The sequence below is a fragment of the Gavia stellata genome, chromosome 7, assembly GCF_030936135.1.
Source record: "Gavia stellata isolate bGavSte3 chromosome 7, bGavSte3.hap2, whole genome shotgun sequence".
Lineage (NCBI taxonomy): Eukaryota > Metazoa > Chordata > Aves > Gaviiformes > Gaviidae > Gavia > Gavia stellata.
In genome coordinates this window covers 8236672-8263054 of record NC_082600.1, presented here as the reverse complement: position 1 = coordinate 8263054, position 26383 = coordinate 8236672, and the positions used below count along the sequence as shown (strand labels likewise).

Here is a 26383-nt window from a genome sequence, read left to right as displayed (position 1 = left end):
AACAGTCAATAACCTTAATTTTATGTTCAGAGATAAGTGATTCCAAACGTGTCTCATACAGGCAAATATTTTGTGAGCTGTTCTTTTAACAGTCTCAGCTAAAAACATCATTGCAGATCAACATGAGTTCCAAGTGATAACTCACATTGTACAAACTAAATACAGCAAGCAACCACCTTCTCTTTCCATCTCAAACAGGGCACAGCAACTTTGTCTCCCACAAGAAGCATTCACCGGGTGAATAAAGGCACCAGGTGCTGTACCATGAGACAGCTAAGGTGTATCAGTGTCTACCAGTATTCCAGTGTCACCTGTAGTTCTGGTCCCAGACAGTTCTTGCTGGACATTCAAAGGCATCCAAAAGAAGCACTTTGTGTTACCTCTGACATTTACATTTTATATTTACATTAAAATTAACATTAGTGCTTCTCCAGCTGGATCCTCTAACATCTTCTTTTCCTCTTGGGGAGAGATACTTCTGAAAGGAAATAAAGAGATTTTTCTGACAAGCTTTTCAATCTATCTTCCCTCAGGAGAATGATTAAAGTAGAATTAATTTTGCCCAGCAAAGGAAATTAATTAGATGACCTCTTGAGATCCCCTCCCAATCCCTCGGCCCATGTTTTTAAATATGAAAAAAAAAAATCTTTCTAGATTCTATAGCACACTATCATTCAAAACGTCAATTAAAATTTCGTTGATGAACAAAATACTTCAAAACTTATTCAACCTTGAGAGCTTTCTACTCCTCATGAACACCTTTAAGATTTCATTGTGAATTTGACAAATGGAATACTTACAAAATTAAGCACAAAATACCTGAAGAGATTGCTTATTGGTATTTTTAAAGCTTCAGAATTTGCTGGCAAATTCTGAGATATGGAGAACATTCCTGATTTAGAAAGAAACTTTTTGTCCACAACAACTTGAAGGAACAAGTAAGTAAATAAAGTACAATATTAAATACACGATTTCACTTCAATCTGACTATTTAAAATTGAATGAATTCACATTGTCTACAACTAAGGTGATCAGAGAATGTAATCTCATTTCAGTACTACAAGACACTCTTTTGCTTTTAAAAAGAGCAAATATAAATGTGCTACCTCACTACCAATGTATTTTAATAAGTCATTATGCTCCCTTGTATGAAATACCCTTCCGTTACATACAACTTACTTTGGACAGTAAATTAACTCCTCACACTCATCTATGCCATTAAAGCTTTCCAGAAGTTGTACTTAACCCTTTGCTCCCCCTTTAAGCAACCTAATTAAAACCTACTCTTTCAGGTCAAGAACCAGTACCTCTGGTCAATCAAGTCTGCCTTTGTACGTAAGCAAGGCCCATCAACCTTAGACTAGCTAGGAACTGCCAGTGGAAATCATGCCTTTAGCTGGCCAGCTCCTCTCCCAGAAAACACCACCCATGTCTGAGACATGGCAGCAAAGCAGTACCCTGGGCTCTTCCTAGAGCACAGCTAAATAAGGTACCTCAAGATAAAAAGGATGCAATTTTCTTTGTACAGTGTCTGTTTCATGGTGCTTATGTTCTCCTCAATCCAACACTGAGAACAGATCCTGAAGCTTCTGAGTTACAGAATAGTTCAAGATCATCAATTTGTACTATACACATCTGATGCTTCTGTACAGCAACTCCACCACCAGCTTTGATAAACTTGCTTTATCATTGCTTCCATATAAAAATTACGTTATTTCTAGTAACATGAGTGATAGCAAAGTCATCCACTCTTCTGCTGCGGTTCCCAGGATCCTACCTCAACTATATCAGACAACTTCTAATATAGCAGAGGATGCTATTACTGTACACGTATACTGGAACTTAATCCTTAAAGCATTGCCCAGCTGAAACTAAGGCTAGAGGGGAAACTTCTGTGTCACCTCACTTCCACAAAGGTGAAGGCAGCAAGGGCTATCTGACCTCGAGTGCAAGTTACATAAGTTCCCAGAGCTACTAGAACAGGTTTCTTCTGTAAGAGGAAGAATGACTGAAAAAATAACTTTTCCCTATACACTGGAGCTCTTCAAGCCAGATTTGTATTATAGAAGAGTAAGTCTCCTTTTAACTGGACCAGTTTTAACTCTGAACACACTATAATGAAATCTAGATTAAAAAAAACTATGACTCGTAGGGTTTTGCCACCATGTGTGTGCTCATAACAAAGTCTCAGAGCAAAGCTTCAATTTTCATGCAACAATTTACACGCAACAATTTACACACTAAAAACTTATCTAGCTTTTGCAAGGCAGCAACATATGGTCCAAAATATCAGCTTCAGTTTCAGAAAAATACAGCATAGTAGAAAAACAAGTCACCAGTTTGGTAGAATTTCAATCATTGTACCTTCTTCATCTGAGTTATCTTCTTCTGTGATTACAGGCATCCCAATAGGCCGAGTAACAGTTTCCTTTGCCACTTGCATTCCACCTGCAGACAAGATTTTCAGGAAAAACTATCAACATTTTTTGCTTTTATATCTCAACTCCAGCACTTTAAAAATTACTGACTTGCTGCTGTCTTGACTTTCTAGTCAAAGGCTCTGGAGAAACACCTGTGTTTCACAGTACCTTCATATGGCTCACTAAAGAAACCTTCAATAACAAGTAATTAACTCTACAAGTTTAAAGCATACTAATCACCAACTCAGTCCAGAGAGAATTCAGAATGCCCTTATTCCTCTCCAACACTCCACCTACTGTTTTCAAGTGAAGCAAAGGCAACTTTACTTAATGCCCACCTCTGAAGAGGGCTGAATTTTCTCAGCGACTTTTTTCCTAGCAGAAGCTAAGTAAGCCTTTGGAACTTTGAAATTAAATCAATGTCTTTGAAATAAAGTTTATTCAAAACTATTTTGCTGTTCAGTTTCATTTAACGTTTAAGAAATAATAAGTCAAATAAAAAACTTAAATGGCAGAGCAACTTCTATCAGTTTAAAAGCTGGATATCAGAAAGAATTTTCTTCAGAAAAGTAATTTCCCATGTTTTCAGAACTGGGAGATAAAGGGATCTAAAGAAAGTCTTGGAAGACAAAAAAAAAAAGATGCATAAGCAGGGATGTACAAATATCTGGAAAGTAAGTGCAAAAAACTGCACCAATCCAGATGACATAAATGCTATAACAGTAAAATAACTAAATAAATAAATCACTGGTCAGTTCAGATATGCATATTGAAATATGTTCAGATAGCTGTTCTCCCCCTCCTGCCTCACCTCCTCTTTTGATCTAACAAAGTACCCTCACACCAGGTCTTATATTAATCTCATGTCAAAACAAGTCAGACCTCAAGTTCTGAGACTTGATCTCTTTCAGAATATATTAACATAAATGATGACACCATACAACAAGAATCCATGCAAATGGCTAATCCTTTAAGTTGTTGGTCTCAACATCATGCTTTCAACAAGCTTCACAAATAAATGAAATGGAAAAAGATACTCACTTAGGAGCTTTGGATTAGGTTAATCAATTTTTTAAAAAAAAGAAAAAAATCCTGCTCTGAGGCAGAAAGGAGCTCCCAGTCCAGTTTTCTTTTAAAAACATTCACTATATCCTCACTTACTCCGTTACATTCTGTTTGTACTCATTCTTTCTTATAAGCATTTTCACCCACATTCACCCAGCCATTCTTGTCACCCACAAAATTCTATCCTCCCAACAGCATTCAAGGTGAGATTACAGGCATATGCATTTAATATTCTGTAATATTTCTTGTTAAAAGTCTTCTTCTGACCACGTTAAGCAAAGGCCTTCACCAAGCGCATAGAGGGACACCCCAATGCTTCTTGTATCAATATAAATAACCCAGAACTATATCAACTACAAACAGTTAAAAGTATTTCCTTCCACGGTGCATTTTCAAATTAAGAAAAAGGGTCCCAAAGACTGGACTTAAGAACTCTGTAACTGCTGTTAAAAAAAGTTAGCTAGGAATAAAAACTATTTTAAGGAGCAAAAATGTTCATTATCAGGAAAAATAAAACAATTACAGAACAGAACCACAAAAAAACAAGTCAACAGGAGTATAAAAAACACCTCTTGTCAAGAAGGTAAAAGTCTAAGTATAAATTAAACAAATCTTACCCTGCTAGAATATAATCATTGCAATAGTGGGATTAAGAAAACAATTTGGAAAGAGTTTTGAAACTGTATCAGTTGTTGACAAAATACTTGAATTTGCATGAAAATAGTAAAAATTTCAGTAATAAAAGAACAAAATAAATAACAAGTATCAGATGGAAGGAGAATGACTGATGTGATAGTGCAAGCACTAGCCCTGCAGAGCATTGTCATTAAGATATTGATACAATTTTCTCTTCAGAAATATTAGAAGATATTCTTTTAAAAGCCCAGGAACAGAATAGAAACAGGTGAGGTTTACTTTGGATTTCATATCAAAATTATAAGATAAGCTGATTTTCATCAAAAAGCTTCAAAAATAGAAGCTATCTGTCAAAAGAAGAAAGAGTTAGACACATATCTTAATCTCCAGTATGTCTGTTAAATGGCAATAGGAAAAACTGAGATGCTGCCACCCAGAACATGCTTTTCCAAGGACAAGATTTTCTAGAGAAAAATTACCAGGGCTATGTATGAGACTTCAGATTAACTATAAACTGCATGCACTCATGTTGTCTTTCTATCTGACCACACTGTGGAAAACAGACAGAAAGGTTCAGTTATGATACTGATATCAAAAAACATTTCTTCACTCTTCTACCTCTGCTAATCTGCTAATCAACAGCAAAATTTAACCCAGCTGCCTCAGGTAGCAAAGCAGTGGATAAACTTTTGCAATCTTTCCAGATCCACAAATGCAATGGAGAAATACCTTTGATTTCCACAGCATCTCTTCTCCTTGCTGGCTGTGGTCTCCTACTGTTTTTTTTACTTCGGCTTGGAGATTTCCCATAATTCGATCCTGATTCAGAAGATTCTAATCTTACTTGACGATGTCTTCTGGATTTGGAAGCCTAGAACCCAAACATACATATGAATGATACAAAAAAGCTAAACTGCTACATCCACGTATTACTGTATGTCACCCAGTACTTCACAAGTCAGCAAGGACCAAAGCACCAATTTCCTCATATGTCGGAGTGGGGAAAAGAGAGGGAAGGAAGATTCCCACCAGTTACTGTTCTTCAGTTCAACAGGACACCACCCTTCTATGATTTAATGAATGTGTCACTTAAAATTCAAGTAAACAAACATTCATTTATTTTCAAGCAACTCTGTTGGCATCAACCTGTACCACTGTGTGCAAGCAAAAAAAACACTTCCAAAAACTGTTGCATCACAAAGCTTCTTTACTATCATATTTTGCTTAGATGCCTACAAAACATTATCACTACATATTCACAGATCTGGACTGTTATATGTTACAGAGCTCTGTTTTGTTTAATAACGCATTTTCCAATGAAAGATTTTAATAAACAAGGAAAGATGTTTATCATAGGCCCACTATAAAAAGGACAAATCAACAATATTTTTAAAGTAGCAGTTATTGAAACAATGTTTACAAGAACTCCCAACTGACTCCCAACCCCCAAGCTCCATTTTCACAAGCACCTTTAGAGATTCCAATATCTAAGCTTCAAGGAATTTGAGCAATTAAACTCGCAAGTATTTTTAGTCCATCTATTTAAAATTCCATCTACTTAAAAAACAGAGCATAGACCTTAAAAGATACCTTGTAAATTAAAATCCCCCAAGCATAGACCATACCTGCATTGTTTCCATAAATCCAGCAAGAATAGTAAGACCTTCAGGTTTCCCCAGTGTGTTAGGGAAACCAGAACATTCCAAGGTTGAACTACGGAGTGCAATTTTAACTCATTCCTTTCAGATCCATCATTTACATTGAACTGGTACTTAAAACTGTTATTTAAAAATAAATACATCCCTATCATCAAATTTTATACCTACCTCAACAACCGCAGAGTAAGACCTATATTTGATTCTGGCCAATGCATTTGCTCTTTCAGAACCCTGCAAAGAAACAACACATCAGTCAGAAAAAGTTTTCATGCTCTATTATAACAATACTGAAATATGAAATCAGACAATTACTTGAGCACTATCTCGCTATAGCAGTAATTCTATTAGAGCTATATCAGAATTAGAGCTATATCAGAATTAGAGCTATATCAGAATTAGAGCTATATCAGAATTAGAGCTATATCAGAATTAGAGCTATATCAGAATTAGAGCTATATCAGAATTAGAGCTATATCAGAATTAGAGCTATATCAGAATGCTGCCAAACTGTTACTTAAAAAAAAAAAATTTCAAATTTCACTAAAAGACAAAGCATAACTTTGGTTGCCTTCACAAAGCCCAGGAGGAGGAAAAAAAAAATCAAATTTGAAACTTCACATCTTACTCAAATTCAAAACTGAAATAAGCAGATAAGTACAACATGACAGAATTTTGTAGCATTAAAAAATGGATATTGCATTTAGTTGAAACTCCAGGAGGAACCATAATGGAGTTTGGCCAAGAAAATACAGCTATTTCCCCTCCTTATCTGAAAGAGACCATAGCTTTTTATTGCGAGCATCCAAGAGCTATCACGGCAGTGAATGCTCACAGCTTAACAGAAAACAATATTACTTAGAAACAAACAACCAAAAAAACCCAGACAACCCCCCAGGTGTTCCTGGAACTTACTCTGACACTATTATCAAGCTTTGACATACAGTGCTTAGCCTGTGATCTGAAGTCAAGAAACAGATTTTGCCTGCAAAATGTAGCAAACTAGTTCATTTTTCTTACCTCTGATTCTAGCAAAGTCTCTTCTTCCTTTTTGTTTGGTATTTCATCAGATTCTTTAGCGTTTAGGAATAATTTCTGAAAAAAAACCCCACAAAATAATTTTTTAAATGTCTGTCATATACAAGGCAACTAAAATCCAAGAACTGTGAAAACCAAAACATATGCCAATTTTCTTTATTGATCTTAATCTTGGATCAAGGAAAGGCCATAGCCTAAGCGTCACAGAGGTATTTCATATGGTCATTCTAATACTGCCCATAAGTTACATCTTCCAGGGCTTACCTCTCAGCAATCACTTACGTTACCATAGAGGCAATACCACATACAAGCCCATGTCCTTCCCTCCACACCATAACTCTGCCTAGGGTTTTACTCATTCCATGTCTTCAGTGTTACAGTTGCTTCTACTTAAGTCTGAGATTTACAAAGTATGCTCAGAAGTAATTACACTAAGACAGACAGTTCTTACATGTTCACACAATCTGTTAAGTTGCCGCAGCACAATGGTTGATATTACCTACCATTCTGTTCTGCTGCCATTCCTGATGTTCCAAGGTTATGTCTTTAAGAGTAACTACAAATTCATCTTTTATCAAGCTCAGGGCCTTGTCTGGCTGGGATTTGTCAGCTGAAATGACACACTTCATTTTCTGATAGTGGTCATGAATATTCATCAGTTCCTAAAATAAAAAAAGATACTCTTTTCAGGAAAAAAAAAGATTCCAGTGGTAAAACAGTATTAGTCCTCAATGAACAAAACCAGGGTTATACAAACCATTCTAAGGAGACCATTGAACTAGCAGGAGTGTTACAAACTAGCACTGTCCCATCAGTCCACCAAATAAGCAAAAGAAGAAAAGAGTATCTTGCATTATTTAAACTACGAACAAAGTCTCAGTGATACTGAGGATCAGTGTTCACAGAGGTCTCATTCTGATACAGTGGTCTATTTTCATCTCTTTGGAGGAAGCATTTTACTTCCTCCTTTTGAGGAAGCAGGTCTTCTCACCCTGTCATTTCACAGATTACTGATTTTTGTACCACTGTATTCAACCTTACTGATGATACATATTTTCTAGCAGCAATTGGAAAAAGCTGTAAACAAAGACCTATTATTGAGTCATAATGAGCAATATAAGAACCTATACCCAGCTTGAATTAGTCCATTTTTAATAAAATGTATTATATATTAAATAAAACCAAGTTTTAAAAGGAGAAATAAAGGTTAGAGAAGGCTATAAACTTGCAGATAAGTAAATTCATGTTACCACAAGCATCAAGCCTGCAGCTGCCACCTGCAAACATATCAAAATAAACATGCCTCCCTCCACCTGCCATTTTCCATTTTTCTCTGCCTAAGTGACAGTTAACCATTTATGCTCTTCCCCTTTTACATCTTACTGAGGCAAAACCACAAAATATTAGAGCATATTTCAGTATTGAAAAAAGTACCACAATTCTTCCAAAATAAATGCTGTGTTTCTGAGTGTTTGATAAATTACAGACTTTTACCCTAGTCTGTACTCCATAACAAGACTTACAAAGGACAAGATGGTGCTAATTAGAGAAGTTATAGCTCTTGGACAACAGAAAACCAAAACCAAAATAAAACAAAGAAAACCCCCAGTGATTAATTTGTAGTTTAAAAGTTCCTGTACCTCCAATACATCATTAGTGATGAGGCTGTTTACTCTGTTACTTGGGTCCTTAAATTCTTCTTTAAATTCGTTTTCCTGAATCTTCTTCTTAGTTCTGTAGTTTAGCTAAAGCAAGAGACAATGCTTTGTAACTTAAAGAGCAAACTTAAAACAGCACCTCTTCTTGAAAATTCTTAACTGCATATCCAACCATCAAGAGATGCTGAAAGGCATAAAACCATCTCATCAACAATAGCATGCAGCTTTATTGTCAAGTGCTCAGAGTCAGTACTTTTCAAAAATTATCCCTTAGTCAAGAATTTAATCCAGCAACCAGACACAAGAGTTTGACATTTCCACAAATTATAAGGCATCTCAAATCTAATAAGAACATTAGATACTGAAAAAAATATTTTCAGGTGAGAAGCACGCTACATTCAAACATCCTCTAAGCTTTACGTCACGTATCTAGCTACATAAAGCAAGACATATTACATTTCGACACAGCGTCAAAGCTAAACTAAACACGAGTGCTGTTGAACTGTCAGCCATGGAAAGCTGAAGATATTTTATTAAAAATGGCAAGTCATTAATGTAATAACTCACTAGCTTTGGCATTGCTGTGAAATGGAATGCTCTGGCAAGTCGCAGTGTCCTAAAGATGTATGCTGCATCATAATGTTGGGAGTCTATCAGATCCTGTTGAAATCGCTGGATTTCAGGCCAATCCTTGAGTGCGATTCTGATCTGCAGCAAAAGTTGTATACTGTCATACCAACCTGCATACTTCAACAAATAAAAATGAATTCAGCTGACTACTGTGATCATGCTATACTATGCACAATACTTGGATGTCCAGGGTGTAACATGTCACACGATCACAGACCTACAGAAAGGATCCTACAATAACATTTGTTACTACTACCAAAATTTTATGCAGATAAGCTTATTATACTATTACGTTAAATATTACCACTGCAGTTGCTTTCTTTGACAGTGACATGGAACACAAGCCCTCTTTGACATTTGAAAAAGTTAACTCTTCACATTCCAAGATGCCTGAAACAATACACACCTAGGAGACTCTCACTCCCTAAATGATTAGGAAATAATACTTGTACGATGATTTGCTGCCAGTGAAATGCTCATAAAAGTATCCCTATCTTCTTGCTTTCCTTCCTTTCCCACGTACTCAGCCCACTTCATTTTCTCTCTACCTAAGTTAGATTATTTGATAATTCCTGGACTCTCTAACAGTTGCTATATAGCAGTGGTTTTAAAATTGCCTAAATTAATCTCCATAAAAGGTACTGACTTCTTGGAAGTTAAGATATGAGATGCAATAGCATCACTGCAGAATACTTAAACTTCAGTTTCTTATTTAAAGAATTTGGATGCAATTGTGCATATGCATACAACATACGTCAGTTTCCAAGTAAACCACTTCCCCTTGCACTGAGTTTCCAACTCCTTTGTATACTGATTTCCTGTCCTAAAAGCAGCAAGGAGGTATATCATTCAGGCATTCACCCTTTCAACCTATTTACAAATTCCACTTCCACTTCTGGTTAACATGAACTGGAAATAATTCAGCCAGTCTTCATTCTGTTAAAATTCTAAGAAATAACTGTAATGGAGTTCTCCACAGAGCTGATGAGCACATTCTCTGTTCCCAATTTGAAAGCTCACCATCTTCATTTCTGAACAGAGAAGAGCTTCCTATCTGGCAAACAAGATTTCTGAGATCACAGCTACAATTTAGGAGGCATACATGGTGGTGACTAAAATATTGTGTAAGTTCTCACACCCAAAGGTGTTCGAAAGGCTACCTTTTCCAAAGGGACCATTTGGTTCTAAGTTTTTATTTTAAGAGAAAATGCCCTCCTCATTTATGATAACAAAGTAGAGAGAGTTATAGCATATATCTTATGTCTAATATCTCCTGAGAATAAAACCTCAAGAACAATTACCTTTTGTTTTGGCTGGCAAAGCTGTGTACTATAGAGCCCATACAAAAGGTACAGAGCACCAACTCGAATCTGGAAAGCATACGGGGGCAAGAAGTACTGCTGGGCCAGTTCTAAAGTCTTCTTGGTAAGCTTATTCCTCTCCAAAGCTCTTATTCTACCACTAAAGCAAACAGAAAGGAAGCATGTTAAAGCAAGTAATTATGAAAGTGGAAGCTTTAAAAAAAACATAATGCAGAAACAAGCCTTAGGTATTTTAAAACGTATTACCATAGGGCCCAAGTTCTGGGAAGTCTTCAAAGACAGCCAGACCTTACGCTCTCACACAGTACTGCATGGAATTCTCTGTATTAAATTAGATCTACAGTGAAGAATGCAATGTCCTACAATCACGTTATTTAACCTCAGGAGGATTGCATCAAGCTCCCTGAGGCGTCAGTGTTCAAATCACACACATTAATAACATACAAAATAAATTGAACTAATAACTGGTTTTCAGTATTACACAGGGACCGATACTTCATTGCCGTTTACCTACACACCAGCCGGGCAAACCTTTCCCAAAAGCTGTGCCTGAAGGGAAACACGACTCACCAACACCCCTCGTTAAGGTCCCCCACACTACCATAGGGCAAGATCAGCAGCGGGGAGCTGGGGGCTTTGGGAGGGGCAAGACGGGCTCCCTGAGGCGAGGCACGGGCAAAGGGCCGCGAAAGGGCGGCCGGACCCGGTGCCGCTCAGGGCGGCGGCTCGCAGCGGGCAGGCCGCTGAGGAGGCGGACGGAGGGCAGCGCGGGCCCGGAGGCGGGTGGGCCGCCCGGGGCTCCTCACTCACTAGAAGATGGTGTGGAAGCGGCGCTCGCGCCACAGCTCGGCGAAGCGCTCGAAGCGGACGGTGTCGGCCTCCTGGAAGGCGCCGAGCAGCTCCTCGCAGTCCGCCTGCAGCCCCGGCACCGAGCTCATCCCGCCGCCGCCGCCTTCGCCTGCCCTCCGCTCCGTGCCCCCGCGCGTGCGCAACCGCCTCACAACGCCCTCGGGGCGCCTGCGCAGCTTCCCGCGCATGCGCACCCCCCGTTGCCAGGAGGCGCAGCTTGGGCTTCTCCGGGAGGGAGGGGGGTTGCCCTGACCTCCCTGCCGGAGAACGGCCCCGTCACCCCCGTGGGGGGCGAGCCGCTGTCGGTGGCGGGAGCTCGCTCCGTCTGCCGCGGGGGCGGCTGTCCCTCCTGCCCCACGCCGTGAGGGCGAGCCTGAGGGCGAGCCTGGTCCGCGGGCACGGAGGCCAGTGTACCCCTCGGCCGGCCCCGGGGCGCAGTCGGGGAGCAGCCCGGGGGAGGAGGGGGTCTGGGGGGCAAGGATCGCCTGGCGGGTTCGGCCAGGCAGCCGCCGCTGTACGACAGCCGCAGGGAGCCTGGGGATGCCGGTGGGGCTCCGGTGTTCCCCGCCCTGCCCCCCCAGAAGCCCCCCAGCGAGCTGGCCGGCCTGCAGCGCGGCAGGCCCGGGAGCGGCGGGGTCTTCTGAGGGAAAGGGGGGCTCGGCAGTGCCGCCGTGCGCCCGCGCTTCGCGGCCGTGTGGACGTGACGCGCCGCCACGCTCCCGGCCAGATGTGCCCCGCGAAGGGCTTCTGCCGGCGCTCCGGCGCTGCCTGCGGCTCCGGCGCCGTGCACCCCGCTGCCGAAGGCCGGTTCGGCGGCTGCCCCCCTCCCAGCGCTGCTCGCGGGGGAGCAGGGCCGGCCCGCGGGGCTGGGCGGCTGCGGGAAGCCCCGTTTCCGCCTGAGCGAGCGCGGCGGGCAGGGGATCAGCCGGCGGCCGCCCCCTTTGAGCTCAGGAGCGGCGTGCCGCCCGCTTCCCGCATGCACGGCCACACGTAGGCGGCCGGGGCGAGCCGGGCGGGCGGGGAGGGGGCCGCGGCTGCCGAGCCGCACGTAGGGTGGGTGGGCGCGGCCTCGCCGGCGGCGCGGAGCCGGGCGGCGGGGGCTCTCCTGCCCCGCGCTCCCCTGCGCACGTAGGGGCGAGCAGCTACGGAGGCGGCTGGGGAGAGGAGCGCCGGAGAGCCGCCGCGCCCCGAGTGAGTACGGACCCGCGGCGCGGGGGAGGCGGGCGAGCAGCGGCTCGGGGCGGTCGCAAGGTGTTTTCTGGGGGAGTCGTTTTCGGTGCTGTCTTCCCCGGCAAGCCCCGCAGCCGCCCGGCAGTTCCCAGGGGGGTTTAGGGACGGGGCGCTGGTTTCAGGGCGCCGTTACCGTGATCGGCGCCCGCGGGCGGAACGGCCTCCGCGGCCAGGGCTTGGCCGGAGAGGCGCTGCGGGCAGCCTGCGGTCTTGTGGGAGCGGGGCTGGGCAGCAGCAGCACCTGCGCTGGAGAGCGGGTCCCCAGACTTGGCAGGAGAGCGCCTGAATGCTTCTGCATCCGTGGGGGGAGAGGGGGGCTGTGAACTCGGCTTGTGGGAGACCGCCCCTGCCCTGGGGGAACCTTAAGGAATGAGCAAAGGCGTGTAGAAGAAGTAGCGAATACGCATGGGATAGTGCGTTGTGTGATGCCTTTAGGAGGATATTTAAACCTGCAGGACTTTTCGCACAGTGATCCGGTTAAAGATTCACATTTCGCTTTCTTAAATACTCATACACTGCAGAATCAATTTTAAATTCTGCTGGCTCTGGTACTGTGATGTTCTCCAATTCACCATTTGCATCAACGAATTGATCCAAAGGTCGCTCCTTAAAGCTACGCACTTCAAGCTATCAGCTCCTACAATGACAGTAGCTTCCACAATGCTTCAGGCACGAAAGCATCTTTCCATATTTATTACATTTCCCAAAAGGTTGCTGGAATCCAACCTTTGGTTGCCTGTATAGATGAGTAGGAAATGAATGACCATCAGCTAAACAGGTGTTGTCTTTAAGCACCACTGATTGCCACTTTCATTGATTATAGGAACAGAAGTGTTAGCAGAGCTGTTACATGTGAACCGGGCAGGGTTTAGCAGCTGCAGGGGGAGAGCTGCACCTGCTGGGTTTTGGTTTGGCTTTTTTTTTTTCTGAAAAGACAAGACATTTTCATCTATCATTTCAATTCATGTTTAGAGACATAGGGCAGTGACCCCATTCATCCACTATGTGCACCTGTCTTCAACAGATTGTACTGATTTTGAAATACAATGCCAACGCTGTTGGGAAAACAGTTGTAATGTACTCTCCCCCCACAATGGACTTAAGGATTCAAAGTACAAGCAAATTAATAATTGACACAGGTGGAGCAAATTCATTATTAGTTAGAGGCCAAGCCCTGCTTAGTTACAGGAGTTATCCCTTCATTTCAAAGGAACGGAGGAGCTTGGCTCTGGAGTGATGCAGAATTTGTAAAGCTTGAGTGAGTTTTCTTAATTTTGTATTTTAAGTATGCAGCAAGTGTTGTGATTTCTCAGAGACGGTGTTTCAAGAAATGCAAGATGGAAATTTCTTTTTTTTTTTTCTAAGGCAGATGGGACTGCACGTCACGACACTTTCATTGAGTAAGATGATGCAATATGTAGGAAGGATGAGGCTGTTATGCCCATACGTTAATGTGTGCTAAGTCTTTCCTTGCAGAAAGTTTGGCTGTAGTGTAAAGAATGAAAATGCAGAGGAATAAAAAAAGCAACAGGGTATTTTTTCAGAATTCCCCTTCTGTGGTGTATACAATGAAATACAGTGTCAATTTTTAGGCTAATTAATACTCCACCCTTGATAAATTGTGTATTTTCATCAAATGCTCCTTCAGATCTTTCATTAGTACATTTTAATTCTTAATAGACTGCCTTCCAAAAAAAAAAAAGTGATGTAAGGAAGAGTGCTGGTTACTGTATCTTCTTCATATTCTTATTTAACTCTTGAATAAAAGGTTGAAGCCCTGTTTGCCCTATTAATTCCTAGCTTATAAGTTGCAAGTTAAAAAGCCATTTATCCTGCATAGATATAAATAGCAGGGGGTTCTCCAGTTGCACATGGCACAAGACAACTCCTTTTTTTTTTAAAATACCTTGTATGGTTGTATTAGAACACATTTTCAAATTGAAAACATGAAAATAAATCAAGTTTTAAGGGATTTTCATGAAAATAAATCATGGATATATTTTATTAAATAGTGTATTCAAACTTCTGTAGGTACAAACCTATCACTAATACCAAATAACAGGATCATACTCTACTGTGACAGCACTTGCACATGCCTTCTGCTTTCAAGCTTCCCAACCAAGCAGAAACATTGCAAAAGACTTTTAATCTGTGCAATAGGAAGTGGTATTGATTTAACAAGACAGCAAGAGTCACGAGTTCTTGTCAAGTTATTTGCATGTACTGAGCAACTGAAATCACCTGGAGATGTTATCTTGGATTCAAACTAGTTTCTGTTTTGTTACTAAGGGCATTCTTGATGTGATTACTCAAAGAGGTTTCACAAATGTTCTCTGTCCCTCTGGCTCCGTCTCTGTTGCTCTCTTCTCTCTTTAGCTTCCTGCAGGAAAAACTACACGTCCCTAATGTCCAACTTGTTAAATTGTATGCTTAACCTGTTTTGTTCATGCATGTAGTCTACTTAATTCGGGTGGGATCACCATTGTGTCTAGGTGAACAGGATTCAGCTGTAAGGGCAAAACAGAATTTATAAATGCTTTTGGAAAATAGACCGCATGTATGCTTAGTGTCAAAGTTTCTGACTTCAGTAGTAGGTTCGCTTTAAAAAGTGGTTTTGCCATCTCTCTTTTAGAACAGGGATAACGGATGAACAGAAAGATAACAGATGCGACAAATTAGAAACAAACCCTCTCTTTTATTGAATTTTATACTGTTACACAATCAAAAAGAAATACAGTCACAAGTATGTCAAAATGTTTCAAGAGAAATATCAACTGCAATACGTTGTACTTGGTTCCAAAAAAGAATTCCATTAAAATATACCACTTCTTCATGAGAGAATACTGCTATTATTACAAAACCTACCATACTGTATAAATCCAGTAGCAAACTCTTAACTTTTTGGTAACTTGGCAAGCCTTGCTCAAGGTAAACAGGGAAGCAGAAGGAAAATGACAACTCATTTCTAGACTTTGGATCAAAAATCACAGTTCTCCAGAATGGAGCTTTCCAGGGAGTCAAGTGCCTAATTGCTAATGATAGTTTTCATGAAAGCTGGATACCCAACTCACATGAATTCCTATGAGAACAGTCTTCCTACAAAGTCCTCCTGGCCTGTGAAATGTTTATTTTCGTGCTGGACAATTACAGTTTGAATAATGTGCGTAAGTGCAGTGACATTTGAGTGAGATGTGTGTCCTGTTCAGCAGCAGCTTATCAGCGGGGACAGGAACAGATGGTTGACCTCGGGCATGTCCAGCCCAGTTGACAGTGGTCAGGTACTCACAACTCCCAGCTTCCACAGCACTGTTCGTCAAAGGAAAGGGTTCATTCAGCAGGGTAACAGGGGAGAAAGCCTGGTGAAACAGCCCACATTTCTGCCTTTAGCTACCATTGTTTAGCTGTTTAATTACACAGCTTTTTAAATAATGAAAAATTACTACTAAATATGCAGTAGTTTCAGCTGTAATCATCAGACTTCTTTGATCCTGCAGTTGTATTTCATTGGAAGCGGAGCTGATCACTTAATCCAAAATAAGCTTTCAAGTCTTTAAATTGTCACCAGTGTTATGTGTAAAGTTTTAATTGTTCTTTCTGGCCTTAATCTGCAATTCTTTAATTCAGTAATTACTTAGGGAGAGTTTAATGTGTGTACACAGACACACAGGAAAGGAAACTTAATAGTAAATTGTTTCCATTTCACCCAAAGGTTTTCAAAGATCAATATACAGTCCAAGCCTATCTCACTACATGGGAGGAAGGTATGTTAGAAAGGTGTACTTTGGACTCCAGGCTACCTTCATTTACTCAGTATATTACACCTGAGATCAAGTTACTGGACAGCAGACTTAAGTGACTTCTTGGGAACTACAGATGTAGTTAAAATTGTAACTACTTTCAGGTAAAAGAGTGAATGATGTCATCATAAATACTAGTTTGAAAATTCCTTTACCTTTTAACAAAACCATCACTGTTGTTGATAAAAACATCAATTAGAATCCATATTTAAAAAAATAATTGTGCTATGCCATGAGGAAGGCATGACTTGACTACTGCTGTAGTCACAATAACCTTCTGGAAGGTAACTTTGTTACTCTCCTCAGTTTATAATTTCCACATAATCTAGCATGTTTCATATGCAGAAGGAAACACTATATCTACCTACAGTTTCTTCTTTACTACTGGCAAAGAATAAATGCTCTAATACAGTCCCTCAACATCTTTTAAAAGGTAGCAAGTCAGCAAAGAAATTATTCAAAATCACTAAGAAAGCATTTAGAAAGTAATGTATTCTAGAAGTTTGTCCTTCAAAGTAGGTTTAGAATGAGGCTGTGTATTCCTAGAGTCTAAGAAAAAAGTAGTAAAACACAAACAAAAAAAAGCAGCTAAAAGGTGTACTTGCACATTTTGCGAACTCACACCTGCATTTAGCAAAGCTCTTACAAGGCCAGAGCAATTACTGTTACTTTTACATGCTTTCTTCAGTGTCTTTAGGAGGTTTGGTGGGGGTTTATTGGCTTGTTTTTTTTTCCTAGAGTAAACCAATACAGCTACTGCAGTTCATTCCATTAATTGCTTATTTCAGTCACTTTTACCAGGACAGTAAACAAAAGGCTATGCCTTGTTATTATGTATAATAAAAAAATGTGAGAGTTGGGAAGATTCTTAGCTGAAACATAGCGCTCTTAAAGCCAAAGCTACTGTTACTAAGACCAGAGATGATGCCAGCAGGCTCATAACCATGAATCATGTGGGTCACTTAAGTTTTCCTCCTCTTTCTAACATGGATTTTTCTCTATCAAAATTTACTGCCCTCTTAAAGTACACTGAAGAGGACTGAAGAGGAACTGACAGATCCAAACAGGTCAGGCTCCTCCAAAATAAGGTCAAGGGAGTAGCAGAACAACATCAAGCAAGATGGTGTGGAGTTTCTCTTGGGAGATGAAAAGAGATAACCCACCAGGCCAGCTCAACGCTTGCCAGGGCAGTAGGAAAAGCAGAACCCACTTGTACCTTTCACATGTCTGCAAGACTCTCAGCACTATCTCACAGAAGCATCATGTCAATCTGTGCAGAGCTAAGAATAATGGATGCCCTGACCAGCTTGTGCTTTACCTAAGCCTTTCACAACTTCACTATTAAACCTTTTAACTGCTGACAGAGAAAGAGATGCCATGGAAACAATGCCATCCAAGAGACCTCACACAGCAGGTATGCAGTAGCTCTGCCGCTATCCAGAGAACTTTATAAGCTTTGTACACTTTAAAGCTGCATTAAAAAAAACTTCAATATTCAGCAGCAGGTGTACATATTCAAAATGTTCTCGGAACAAAGCTTCAACTCTGGCTTAGTGCACCTACACACTTTCTCCTCTTTGTGCAACTTCTACTCAAACTTTAAGAAGTATGCAACCATTTTCTGCTACCAGTGCCTTATCTTTTTTTTTAGTTGGTAATTAATAGTCTCCATTTAGTTTAATACACTTGTGTCAGTTTGAAACAAGCACTCTTCAGTGAAACAGTAACAGTTATTTTAGAAAACAGGTTAAGCTTATGTACCATGATACTGATTTCAAAAGACTCAAGAGTCCAATGAAACCAAAGTTTCCAAAATAAAACCAAAATAATTCTTGTGACATTCCACATTTGATTTCTTACATTAAGTTGCTTCTAAAATAGTTTGAAGAATGCACAGAATATCTTGACCATATTTACACATTACAAGGTTCTATCAGTAGCATCGTGTATTATGACAGCAAAATGAGAAAAATCACCTAGTCGAGGTTACTGAGTCAACAACAGAAGAATGTAGAACAAGCTTTATCATCAAGTACCAGCTTAATTTTTTAATCATGCAGTTTTATGATAAAAATCCAGGTTTAATTGATCACTCCTGTGAATTTTACTTCTTCCTGCTTTCCAATGTTACCTTGATAAAGCTTCCAGAGTGAAGCCTTTAAGCTGTTCATAAGGAAGAACCTTTCCACTCTAAAGTAACACAAATAAGCTGTGTCCTCACTTTCAAGTTTGCTAACTGGTGTGATAACAGATTGAAAAGTTTAACATCTTTGGCGAGCGATAGTACAACACTGTCTAGGAGACTTCAGTACCGAATAGGCTCAAATAATTAACGCGGAGGTGTTACAATCAAAAGAAGGAAGCAGTGATTTCCAATCAACTCTAGTTAAAAAGGGAACACGGATGAACAATAACCACTAACAAAAATATAAATTATCTCAATTTCTCTCAGATAACACACTCCCCAAGGGGGCCTGGTCCACATATAGTTTATTGATGTAAGAAAACAATACAGTTAGTGTTAGATCCAACCACAAAGAGCAAAAGAATGAGTGAATGAAGGTTTTGTACAGTACATATAGGAAAATAAGATGTTTGTGACAACTATATATTTCTAAATAAAAAGGCTTCTAAATATATTCAAGTTATTGAAATCTACATGAAAACATATGGATGTTAATAGCAACAAGGTGCATAAAACCAAAACATCAAAATATTGAGCAACTCAATGATGTACTAGATAAAACTTTGCTAACAACGCAAGATGGTTTACAATCTGCTTGAAATATCACCTATACCACACAGGGTAAGCTGAACATTTAGATTTAATATCATACACAATATTAGCATTAACTTCAACAACTACAGGCAGGGAATTTTTATTTTTTTTAAGCTGGCAAAGTGACTACTTTAAGAACATCAAACTCTCTCTAAATTGAGAACGTATCCAAATAAAATGCTGCTAGCCCTTTCCAGATAAAGCCTTTCCTTTGACTAACCACACTCATTTAAGTCAAAAGCATGAGACAGCATTTAAGAACAATTTATATTACAACATGATTAAAATAATGACATAATCCAGGTTTAAACATGATTTCATAGGCAAACAAAAGATTCTTTTTAAAAACTAGTTTTTATAAATGCAGAATATATTGCATGAGGAACTGCTGGTATTTTTTAAGAAAATATATTGTGCGATTGTGGCTACAATGCATTGCTGCAAAGCATTGTTGTTTCTTATAAAAACTATTAAAATAAAAAACTTACTTGAACATAAAGAGTAAGAGAGCACACGTCTTCCAACTACCTACGAAGAGCAGGATGGAAGTATTGCCAGTTTTTCCTGTGTTGACATTTTACTAACGATAAGTTTTGGTGACCAACTCCCTAGCCAAAAAATAAATATTTTTTTAAAATCAGGTGCATATTTCAAAGCTGCTATTGCAAGTGTGTTTTAAATGTAATGGACTTAAAAGTGTATGTACCAAAGAATTATAAAAATGCACTATAGTTTGAGTTATTGTTACATAAAGAACATATTAAAAAGACTGTCAAAATAAGTAGAAAGGGGATCAAAACTGAACTAACTGAATTAGTGCAGTACTGTAGCCAGGCTTCTAAAATCAGATATAGAAAATATAAATAGACTGCTTTAGGTGATGATTCACCAGTGTCCAAAAAAGGAACAAGTATTGTGAAAGCTCAGTTAACTTGATCCAGAGCTCTGAGCAGTTCTTCACCCTGTAGCAGGTTTCTGTTGCCTTGTATGGGAGCATTTACTTCACAATCATAACTCGTGAGTTGGGGTAGTCCACTTTCATCCATCGACTGCCCTAGAAGTTTACTTGCTATGTCTAAAGAGGGTGGGGAAGGAGAAAAAGTGCACTTTATTCACCATGTTTAACCTTTCCTCCAAATTGTTCATAAAAGGAGGTAAGTTTGGATATGTTTTTGCCACTCAGTTCTCTCTCACACAGCCCCCTCCCCTCTACATATTAAAAGAAGATACTAACCAGTTGATAGTAGAATGATTGTCTTTTGCTCCACTCCATTATGGCCATTTGTTTTGCATCCCTTTACACGTTTCCAAGCAAGTGATGCATTTCCTCCACGGTCACCTGTCTGCTGGAATAAAGACCCCTACAAAGAAATAAAATAGATGATCTTTATTGAATACTGTATCCTTGTAGGCCTCCACATCCCTCTTCCAAACTAACAGCTGCTGTCACTAATTACTAATGTAGGCACTGATACAATTTTAAGCAGACTTAATTCAGAACTTGGGGAGAAATATATTTCCAAGTAAGCTGGCCTTGAAGATTATTTAAAGGAAAACTGAATCAGATTTCAAGACCTTAATTCCCTTACAGAAAACAATGACTAAATGCTGGTTATCATCAGTTACCATGCTCAAGATTAGCACATACATGTACACATACACACCCATTTAATTACCACTGCTCTTGTGTGAGTAAGCATCAGGTTTTCACTGAAGTATCTAATGGTTTTCTGCACTGGAATTAACAGTGTCGACAGGAGATTCAGGAACCTCGGTAGGTCGATTCTATCTAAATTTAAGATGTAAATTCTGCTTGCACTCTAGTTATTTCCACCAAGCCATCTGACCCAAGTCTTGCGGGGAATGCAGTCCTAAGCCATTCTATTGCAGATACGGCTCCTTAGCATATTGTTTTGACAGCAGCACAGAAGATACGGAGATTAGAAAGCTTTTAAGGGCTTCATATAATTAGGATAAGTAAGAAGAAGCTGCCACTGAAACAGATGGGATGGAAGGAAAAAACACCACCTTAGTATTAGGTTTACTAGCAAAAGTAGTTGAATCTGCATAGTTTTGTCTTGTTAGTAGTATTGACTGCTGCAAAAAGAGGAAAAGGTATTTCAGAACACTGCCATTATCCTGAACACTTAAAATAGTAAAGAACATATGTTTTCAGGCTATAAAACATGCAAGTCAAAAGGACAGTTGTACGGTAGAAGTTAAAATTAAACAACTCAGACTTAGAAGCTGCATCTCACAGTAAGGTCAGTCATCTACATTGTTACTGTTTTTTTTACTGTGAATGCAATACAGCCCTTCATATTAAGAAATATATAGCTCGTATCTTTTTCAATGTAATGATTTGGATCATTATTTCATAATCTTACTATAACACATCTTGCCTTTCTCTAATTCTCCTGTTTTCTAGAAAACTAAAGTAGTATTTTACTTTGGTCTTCACTTATTTTCACTCTTTGCAAAGTAAGTCCCGCTTCCTTACAGCTAAGAAGTTGTGGCAAGTTTTAGCACAATCCCCGAATACCATGTATTATAAGCCTGGATTTAACATTATTTTTCTTCTGTGCACGTGCAAGGCCTAGTTCATCCACTCAGAAATCCACTGTGGAGAAAGAAGCTAAACAATCAAAGCACTTGCTTGAAATAATGTCATTAAGACCCAGCTACATGGAAAATTCAGCTTCTGACTGTGCAGAAACCATCAAAATATTTATAACACTTTTGTCAGATACAGAAAAAAGTTTAGCGAAGGATGAAGTTTAAATCTGTAAGCGTTAAAAAGGCACTAAGCGTAGAAGCATGAACACTATTACAGCAGTTAATACAGAACTGCTTGTGTTCTGTGTATTTAATGACATCCCATGCTATTTTGAATATTTTATCAGCAACACTATACGACAGCTATAGCACCACTGCATGAGAAAGATGCAATGAAAGGCAATAAAATTTCTTGCAGAGCTGTGAATTCTTACAGGACTACTGGAAGCAACAGAACAACATGCATGAAAGTGCAAATCATTTAGCAAATTACAACAATGGCATAAGTATGATTATTTAAATAAAGCCTGCTTGCCTCAGAAAAAAAATGGACATACAGAAGCTTTCTCAGCTCTTCTAGAGGAGAGCAGTGATAAAGACAGTATACAGTGATTTGTCTCATGCCCAAACCAGAATGCTAATGAAGGAATAATTCATAGTTCAGAAGAAAAATAATCCTGCACGGTAAGACATGATGGATGACTACACCTAGGAGATGGACCACAAGAGAAACAAAGAATCTCAAAGTCTACATTGCAGTAGAGGAACTGAGAATTAACTGTGCAAAAACTTAAAGAGAAGTGGGAATTTGCAATGAAGGCAAGAAGAGAGATAACAGTATGTAATGGCAAAGCTCAAGATTTCAAAATACTAAGAACTGACAGTAAGAGACAAGATCATGGAGACAAAACACCCTTGCAGAAAATAACAAGCTGGACAGCCCCAATTAAGTGACACAAATCCAGGAATACCTAAAAAGTTTGTTTTGAATAGCTAATACAGTTGATGATGATGAACTACTCACAATCGCACACACTAATACTAGAGAGCGCACACATGAAATGAAAGTGATAGCAATATACATTTGCTAGGTTATATGAATTCTATTCCCTTATGGTTCAGATGGTCTTGTTATCTGATCAAATAAAGGAATCTCAGACTCAATGGAAAAATGAAAGCCTAGAAAGAAGCCCAAGAACACTATCTCCAGTACTGACAAATATGAAAATTGAGTTTGAATTCAGAAGTGAAATAAATATGGCAATTATAAATTCAAATGTGATGTCTTACATTTGTGCATATTCTACTGAAGAACATGTATGTTCACAAAAGAGTATCTTCACCATAATCAAGACACGTGCTTGGGCACAGAGGGCACTTTTGAAACAGCTGACAGTAAAAGAACTAAAAATCAGAGTATCTGCATATATGTGGGGATTTCAGTAACAAACAATTATCTGATCCCAAGATTCCACTGCATACCAACAGCTAAACTCAGGAGGTACTGATGCCTCATTTCAGAAATTGCAAGGTTAAAAGTGAATATTTTAAAATGGTAAAACAAAACTCACAATTCCAACTGCCTGAAAAAGTGAACCATCATGTTCCATTTTTCGTTTTCTCTGAGCATTATGCAAAGCTAGCATCTTTGGATTTAGTTCTTCATCCATTGCAGTAGATCTAAGAAAAATTGATTCAGGCTGTTAAGACGTTTCTACTATCCTCAAGCCATTCTTCTTTTGTGGACACTTACATACAATATCACAGAACCGAATTTATGAACTATACTATTTTTCTTTCATAAATTGACTCATTTCAACAATCATTGTCTATGAGCATAGCAAATGTTAGCTTTTCATCTTGCTGTGAAGCTCAGAATGAGTTATAACAAATTTTAAAGTCTTTGCAGAAAAAAACCAAAGCATAAAAGTTCAGCAATTCACTTTCAACAGAAAGAAGGGAGGGAAGAGTGAGGAAAAGTCTATTCTGAATATTTCTACATACAGATAAAGCTTCTATGTATCAAAAGTCTGATGTCTGACTTTGTAGGATTTTCTATCATAATAAATATCTGCTACAAATGCCACAGTCCATCATTATGAAATACGGCTCGCTTTAAAAGCAATAAATGTAGCACACAGACTGCAGTCACCTCTTACCTCATAATGAAGTGGACAAGAAAAGCACCAGAAATATTGTGTGGGGTTAACTACTTGTAGATTGCCTACTGCATTCTTTTAAAAAGGCTCCATGTCAGATACAAGTGCAGAACAAAATTATGAACACAGTTTGCATATGGCAGCTGCCTATTACATAAGATGTTTATGTAAAAGCTGCTGTGAAATTAAGGGAAGCTTACTGTATCCAAAAAAAACTTGTTTAGAATGTCCAAATTTAAACATATAAATTTCTACTTTGAAGTAGAATGCAGAAGACAACATACAACAGTTAGCAGTATTTAAAAGTGTATTATATCTAATTTTTTTTTCAACAGATGCTAGGGCTTAAGCTTCACTTTTAAAATACCTTTTATTCAGAGTGACTGTTAGCAAACTGGGTGCTCCCGGACAAGATTTTTCTGTCTGATCCAATGTTCCTTTTCCTGCTCTGATCGGAGACGCAGTTCGACTCCTGTTCCCACCATAAGGTGATGCTGGGGCACTACTCGTTTCACTGGTTATGTGGACAGAAGATGAAGGAACAATTAGTGTCTTCACATCATCCACACATTCTGTCACTGGTTTTATTTCATCAGCAGTACTTGATGGTGTCTGAGTCTGCTGAAATATGGTAATGGTGGCTGCATTTTGAGAGCCGGAAGAACTGCTTTCCAGCGGAGATAGCTGATCAAAGGATCGCAACTGGAAGTCATCATCCATTGGGATGTAAGGAGCCAACATCTCCAAGTCTAAATCAGTTTCCTGGAAAACAAGAGGTAAAAATTATAAACATGTAAGAACATCTCAGCTATGACTTCATGGCTTCATTAAGGCTTATACTTTTACCAAATCCTTACAATGTTTCTTGCAATTTATTTTAATAAAAATATTACATACAAGAGGAAGGAGGTTCCTGAACACATTCTAAGAGAATGAGAAGCACATTGAGAATAAGTTGATACAGAATTTTAAGTTAACATACATTACCTGATTAGAGAATGGATTTTTTGCTTCTGTATCTATCGCGAAGAGTTTCTCCACTAATTCCAGTTTGAATTCATTAGCCATATCATTATCCACATCAAAGCAGTAGTCGTTGGGACTACTGGGCTGTGAAAACAGTTTGAGTGCAGTTTTAAGTTTCTGTCATTACATCACGTTGCATTGTATCTACAGATTCTCTGAAAAATATTCTGATGTAAAAACTAATTCCAAGCTATAGTTGCACAAAATTACAATGGGAAAGTAAAAAACTTACATTTATCGCTATACATTCAAATTTACCCCACTTGGGAAGCACACTGTTCGTTGGAACCTGGGAGTAGCCACTACAGTAATTTATTGAAACTAATTTGCCGTTTACAGAAGTTGTCTCTGAACCATTCTTTTCTAGAAAGACCAATACTAAGCTCTTCTTATTTCTATTGGGTGGTATTGCATGCGTTTGCAAGACTCACTTTAATGAAAAGATAATTCTCAGTATGAAAATTCATCTTTTTCCTCAGATCATGGCGTGAGCTTAACTAGGTCACAACTTAGAAATAATTTTCAATTCCTGCCTTGGCTGCGTCCTTAACCAGATTTGCTCCACAAGGCCCAACAGCATATACATTTTAATGACAGTGTATCCAAATTACGTAACTAACCTCAGGTGAACTTTGGCTGGTACTTGCATCAGAAGGGCTGGTTGGTTGCTCTTGCACCTGAGGCATGGTAAAAGAAAGTTCAAGTGGCTCTGTATTTGGCTCCAGCTTTGATACAACTTCTCTATTGAGTGCAGGATCAGCATTGCTACGAAGTGGCTTTGTAGTTTCAGAGGCAGGTAGTGGGGACATTGCCATACTTATATTCTGCAATTTCTCACTGGATGAGGGGAGCATTACATCATTATACAAAGGAACTTCATCACATTGTTGTTCATCAGACTCTATAAAAATTAAAAGAAACCATCAACCTAAGTAACAATACTGAGCGTGTCTACGGACCTCATTAAATTTAAACAGCGGCTGAAATAGCGCTAGGCAAGTGATACTGGGAGGTTATTTTTCAAGATGTACTGTAAAATACTAACTTTACTAATTAGCATGCTCTCCAATTTAAACACACACCCACCATTACTGCTGAAATCTAGAGAGATAATTGTGTCTCCAGCAGCTGGGGCCAGCACAGTTAAAGCATCTGGTTCCTGTTTAAGTTTTTCAAAAAGGCTGTTGGTATCATCCAGGTCATCTTTGCCGAATATTTTGGTCATTTTCATATCAGGAGACTCCACTGGTTTCAGCATACACTCAGTTTGTCCAAGGGAAAAAATCAAGTCCTTCTGAACAATTCCACTGTCAGACAGAGAGAAAGATGACTGTTAAAGAACAGCTAAAAGGAATAAATTCAAGCTTAACAGTTTTGCAAGTTGCAAAAGGAAAAAAAAAAAACAAAACCCACCCATTCCCCCCAAAAAAAAAACGAACAACAAAACAAAACCACCTCACACCACAAAATTACCAGGATAGGAGCTTTAAGAATTCTTTTTTTCTTACTCATTTTTTCTTCAAATGTAATAGACAAAGCAAGCACTAATTGTGGTGTCGTCAA

At 39.3% G+C, this 26383-nt stretch overlaps 2 protein-coding genes across 2 annotated transcripts in view; both read right to left on the bottom strand.

The window, feature by feature from the left end:
* SNAPC1 (small nuclear RNA activating complex polypeptide 1) lies at positions 1–11362 on the bottom strand. The gene is made up of 10 exons (XM_059819768.1): positions 11235–11362; positions 10404–10563; positions 9040–9180; positions 8455–8559; positions 7318–7476; positions 6797–6871; positions 5948–6010; positions 4851–4992; positions 2365–2448; positions 1–475 (listed from the first exon to the last, which is right to left on the bottom strand). The coding sequence occupies exons 1-10, from the start codon at positions 11360–11362 to the stop codon at positions 444–446; spliced, it is 1089 nt and encodes a 362-aa protein (XP_059675751.1). The 3' UTR covers positions 1–443.
* Positions 11363–15191: 3829 nt separating this feature from the next.
* Positions 15192–26383, bottom strand: part of HIF1A (hypoxia inducible factor 1 subunit alpha) — a 34146-nt gene continuing 22954 nt past the window's right edge. Inside the window, exons 9-15 of the mRNA XM_059819249.1 lie at positions 25907–26127; positions 25441–25721; positions 24782–24904; positions 24162–24556; positions 23207–23315; positions 20314–20440; positions 15192–20154 (exon numbers count right to left, since the gene is read on the bottom strand). Of these exons, the coding sequence (XP_059675232.1) occupies positions 20003–20154; positions 20314–20440; positions 23207–23315; positions 24162–24556; positions 24782–24904; positions 25441–25721; positions 25907–26127 (1408 nt within the window). The 3' untranslated portion in view covers positions 15192–20002. The remainder of the gene's footprint in view (positions 20155–20313; positions 20441–23206; positions 23316–24161; positions 24557–24781; positions 24905–25440; positions 25722–25906; positions 26128–26383) is intronic.

What these genes read in the sequence shown, in the direction of transcription:
- SNAPC1 (XM_059819768.1), bottom strand. Translation starts at nt 11,362, where the DNA reads ATGAGCTCGGTGCCGGGGCTGCAGGCGGACTGCGAGGAGCTGCTCGGC. An exon ending in TCACTAATGATGTATTGGAG is followed by an intron (nt 7,477 to 8,454) that starts GTACAGGAACTT and finishes TTTTTATTTTAG; the next exon opens with GAACTGATGAATATTCATGA. An exon ending in AGATGCTGTGGAAATCAAAG is followed by an intron (nt 2,449 to 4,850) that starts GTATTTCTCCAT and finishes TCTTGTCTGCAG; the next exon opens with GTGGAATGCAAGTGGCAAAG.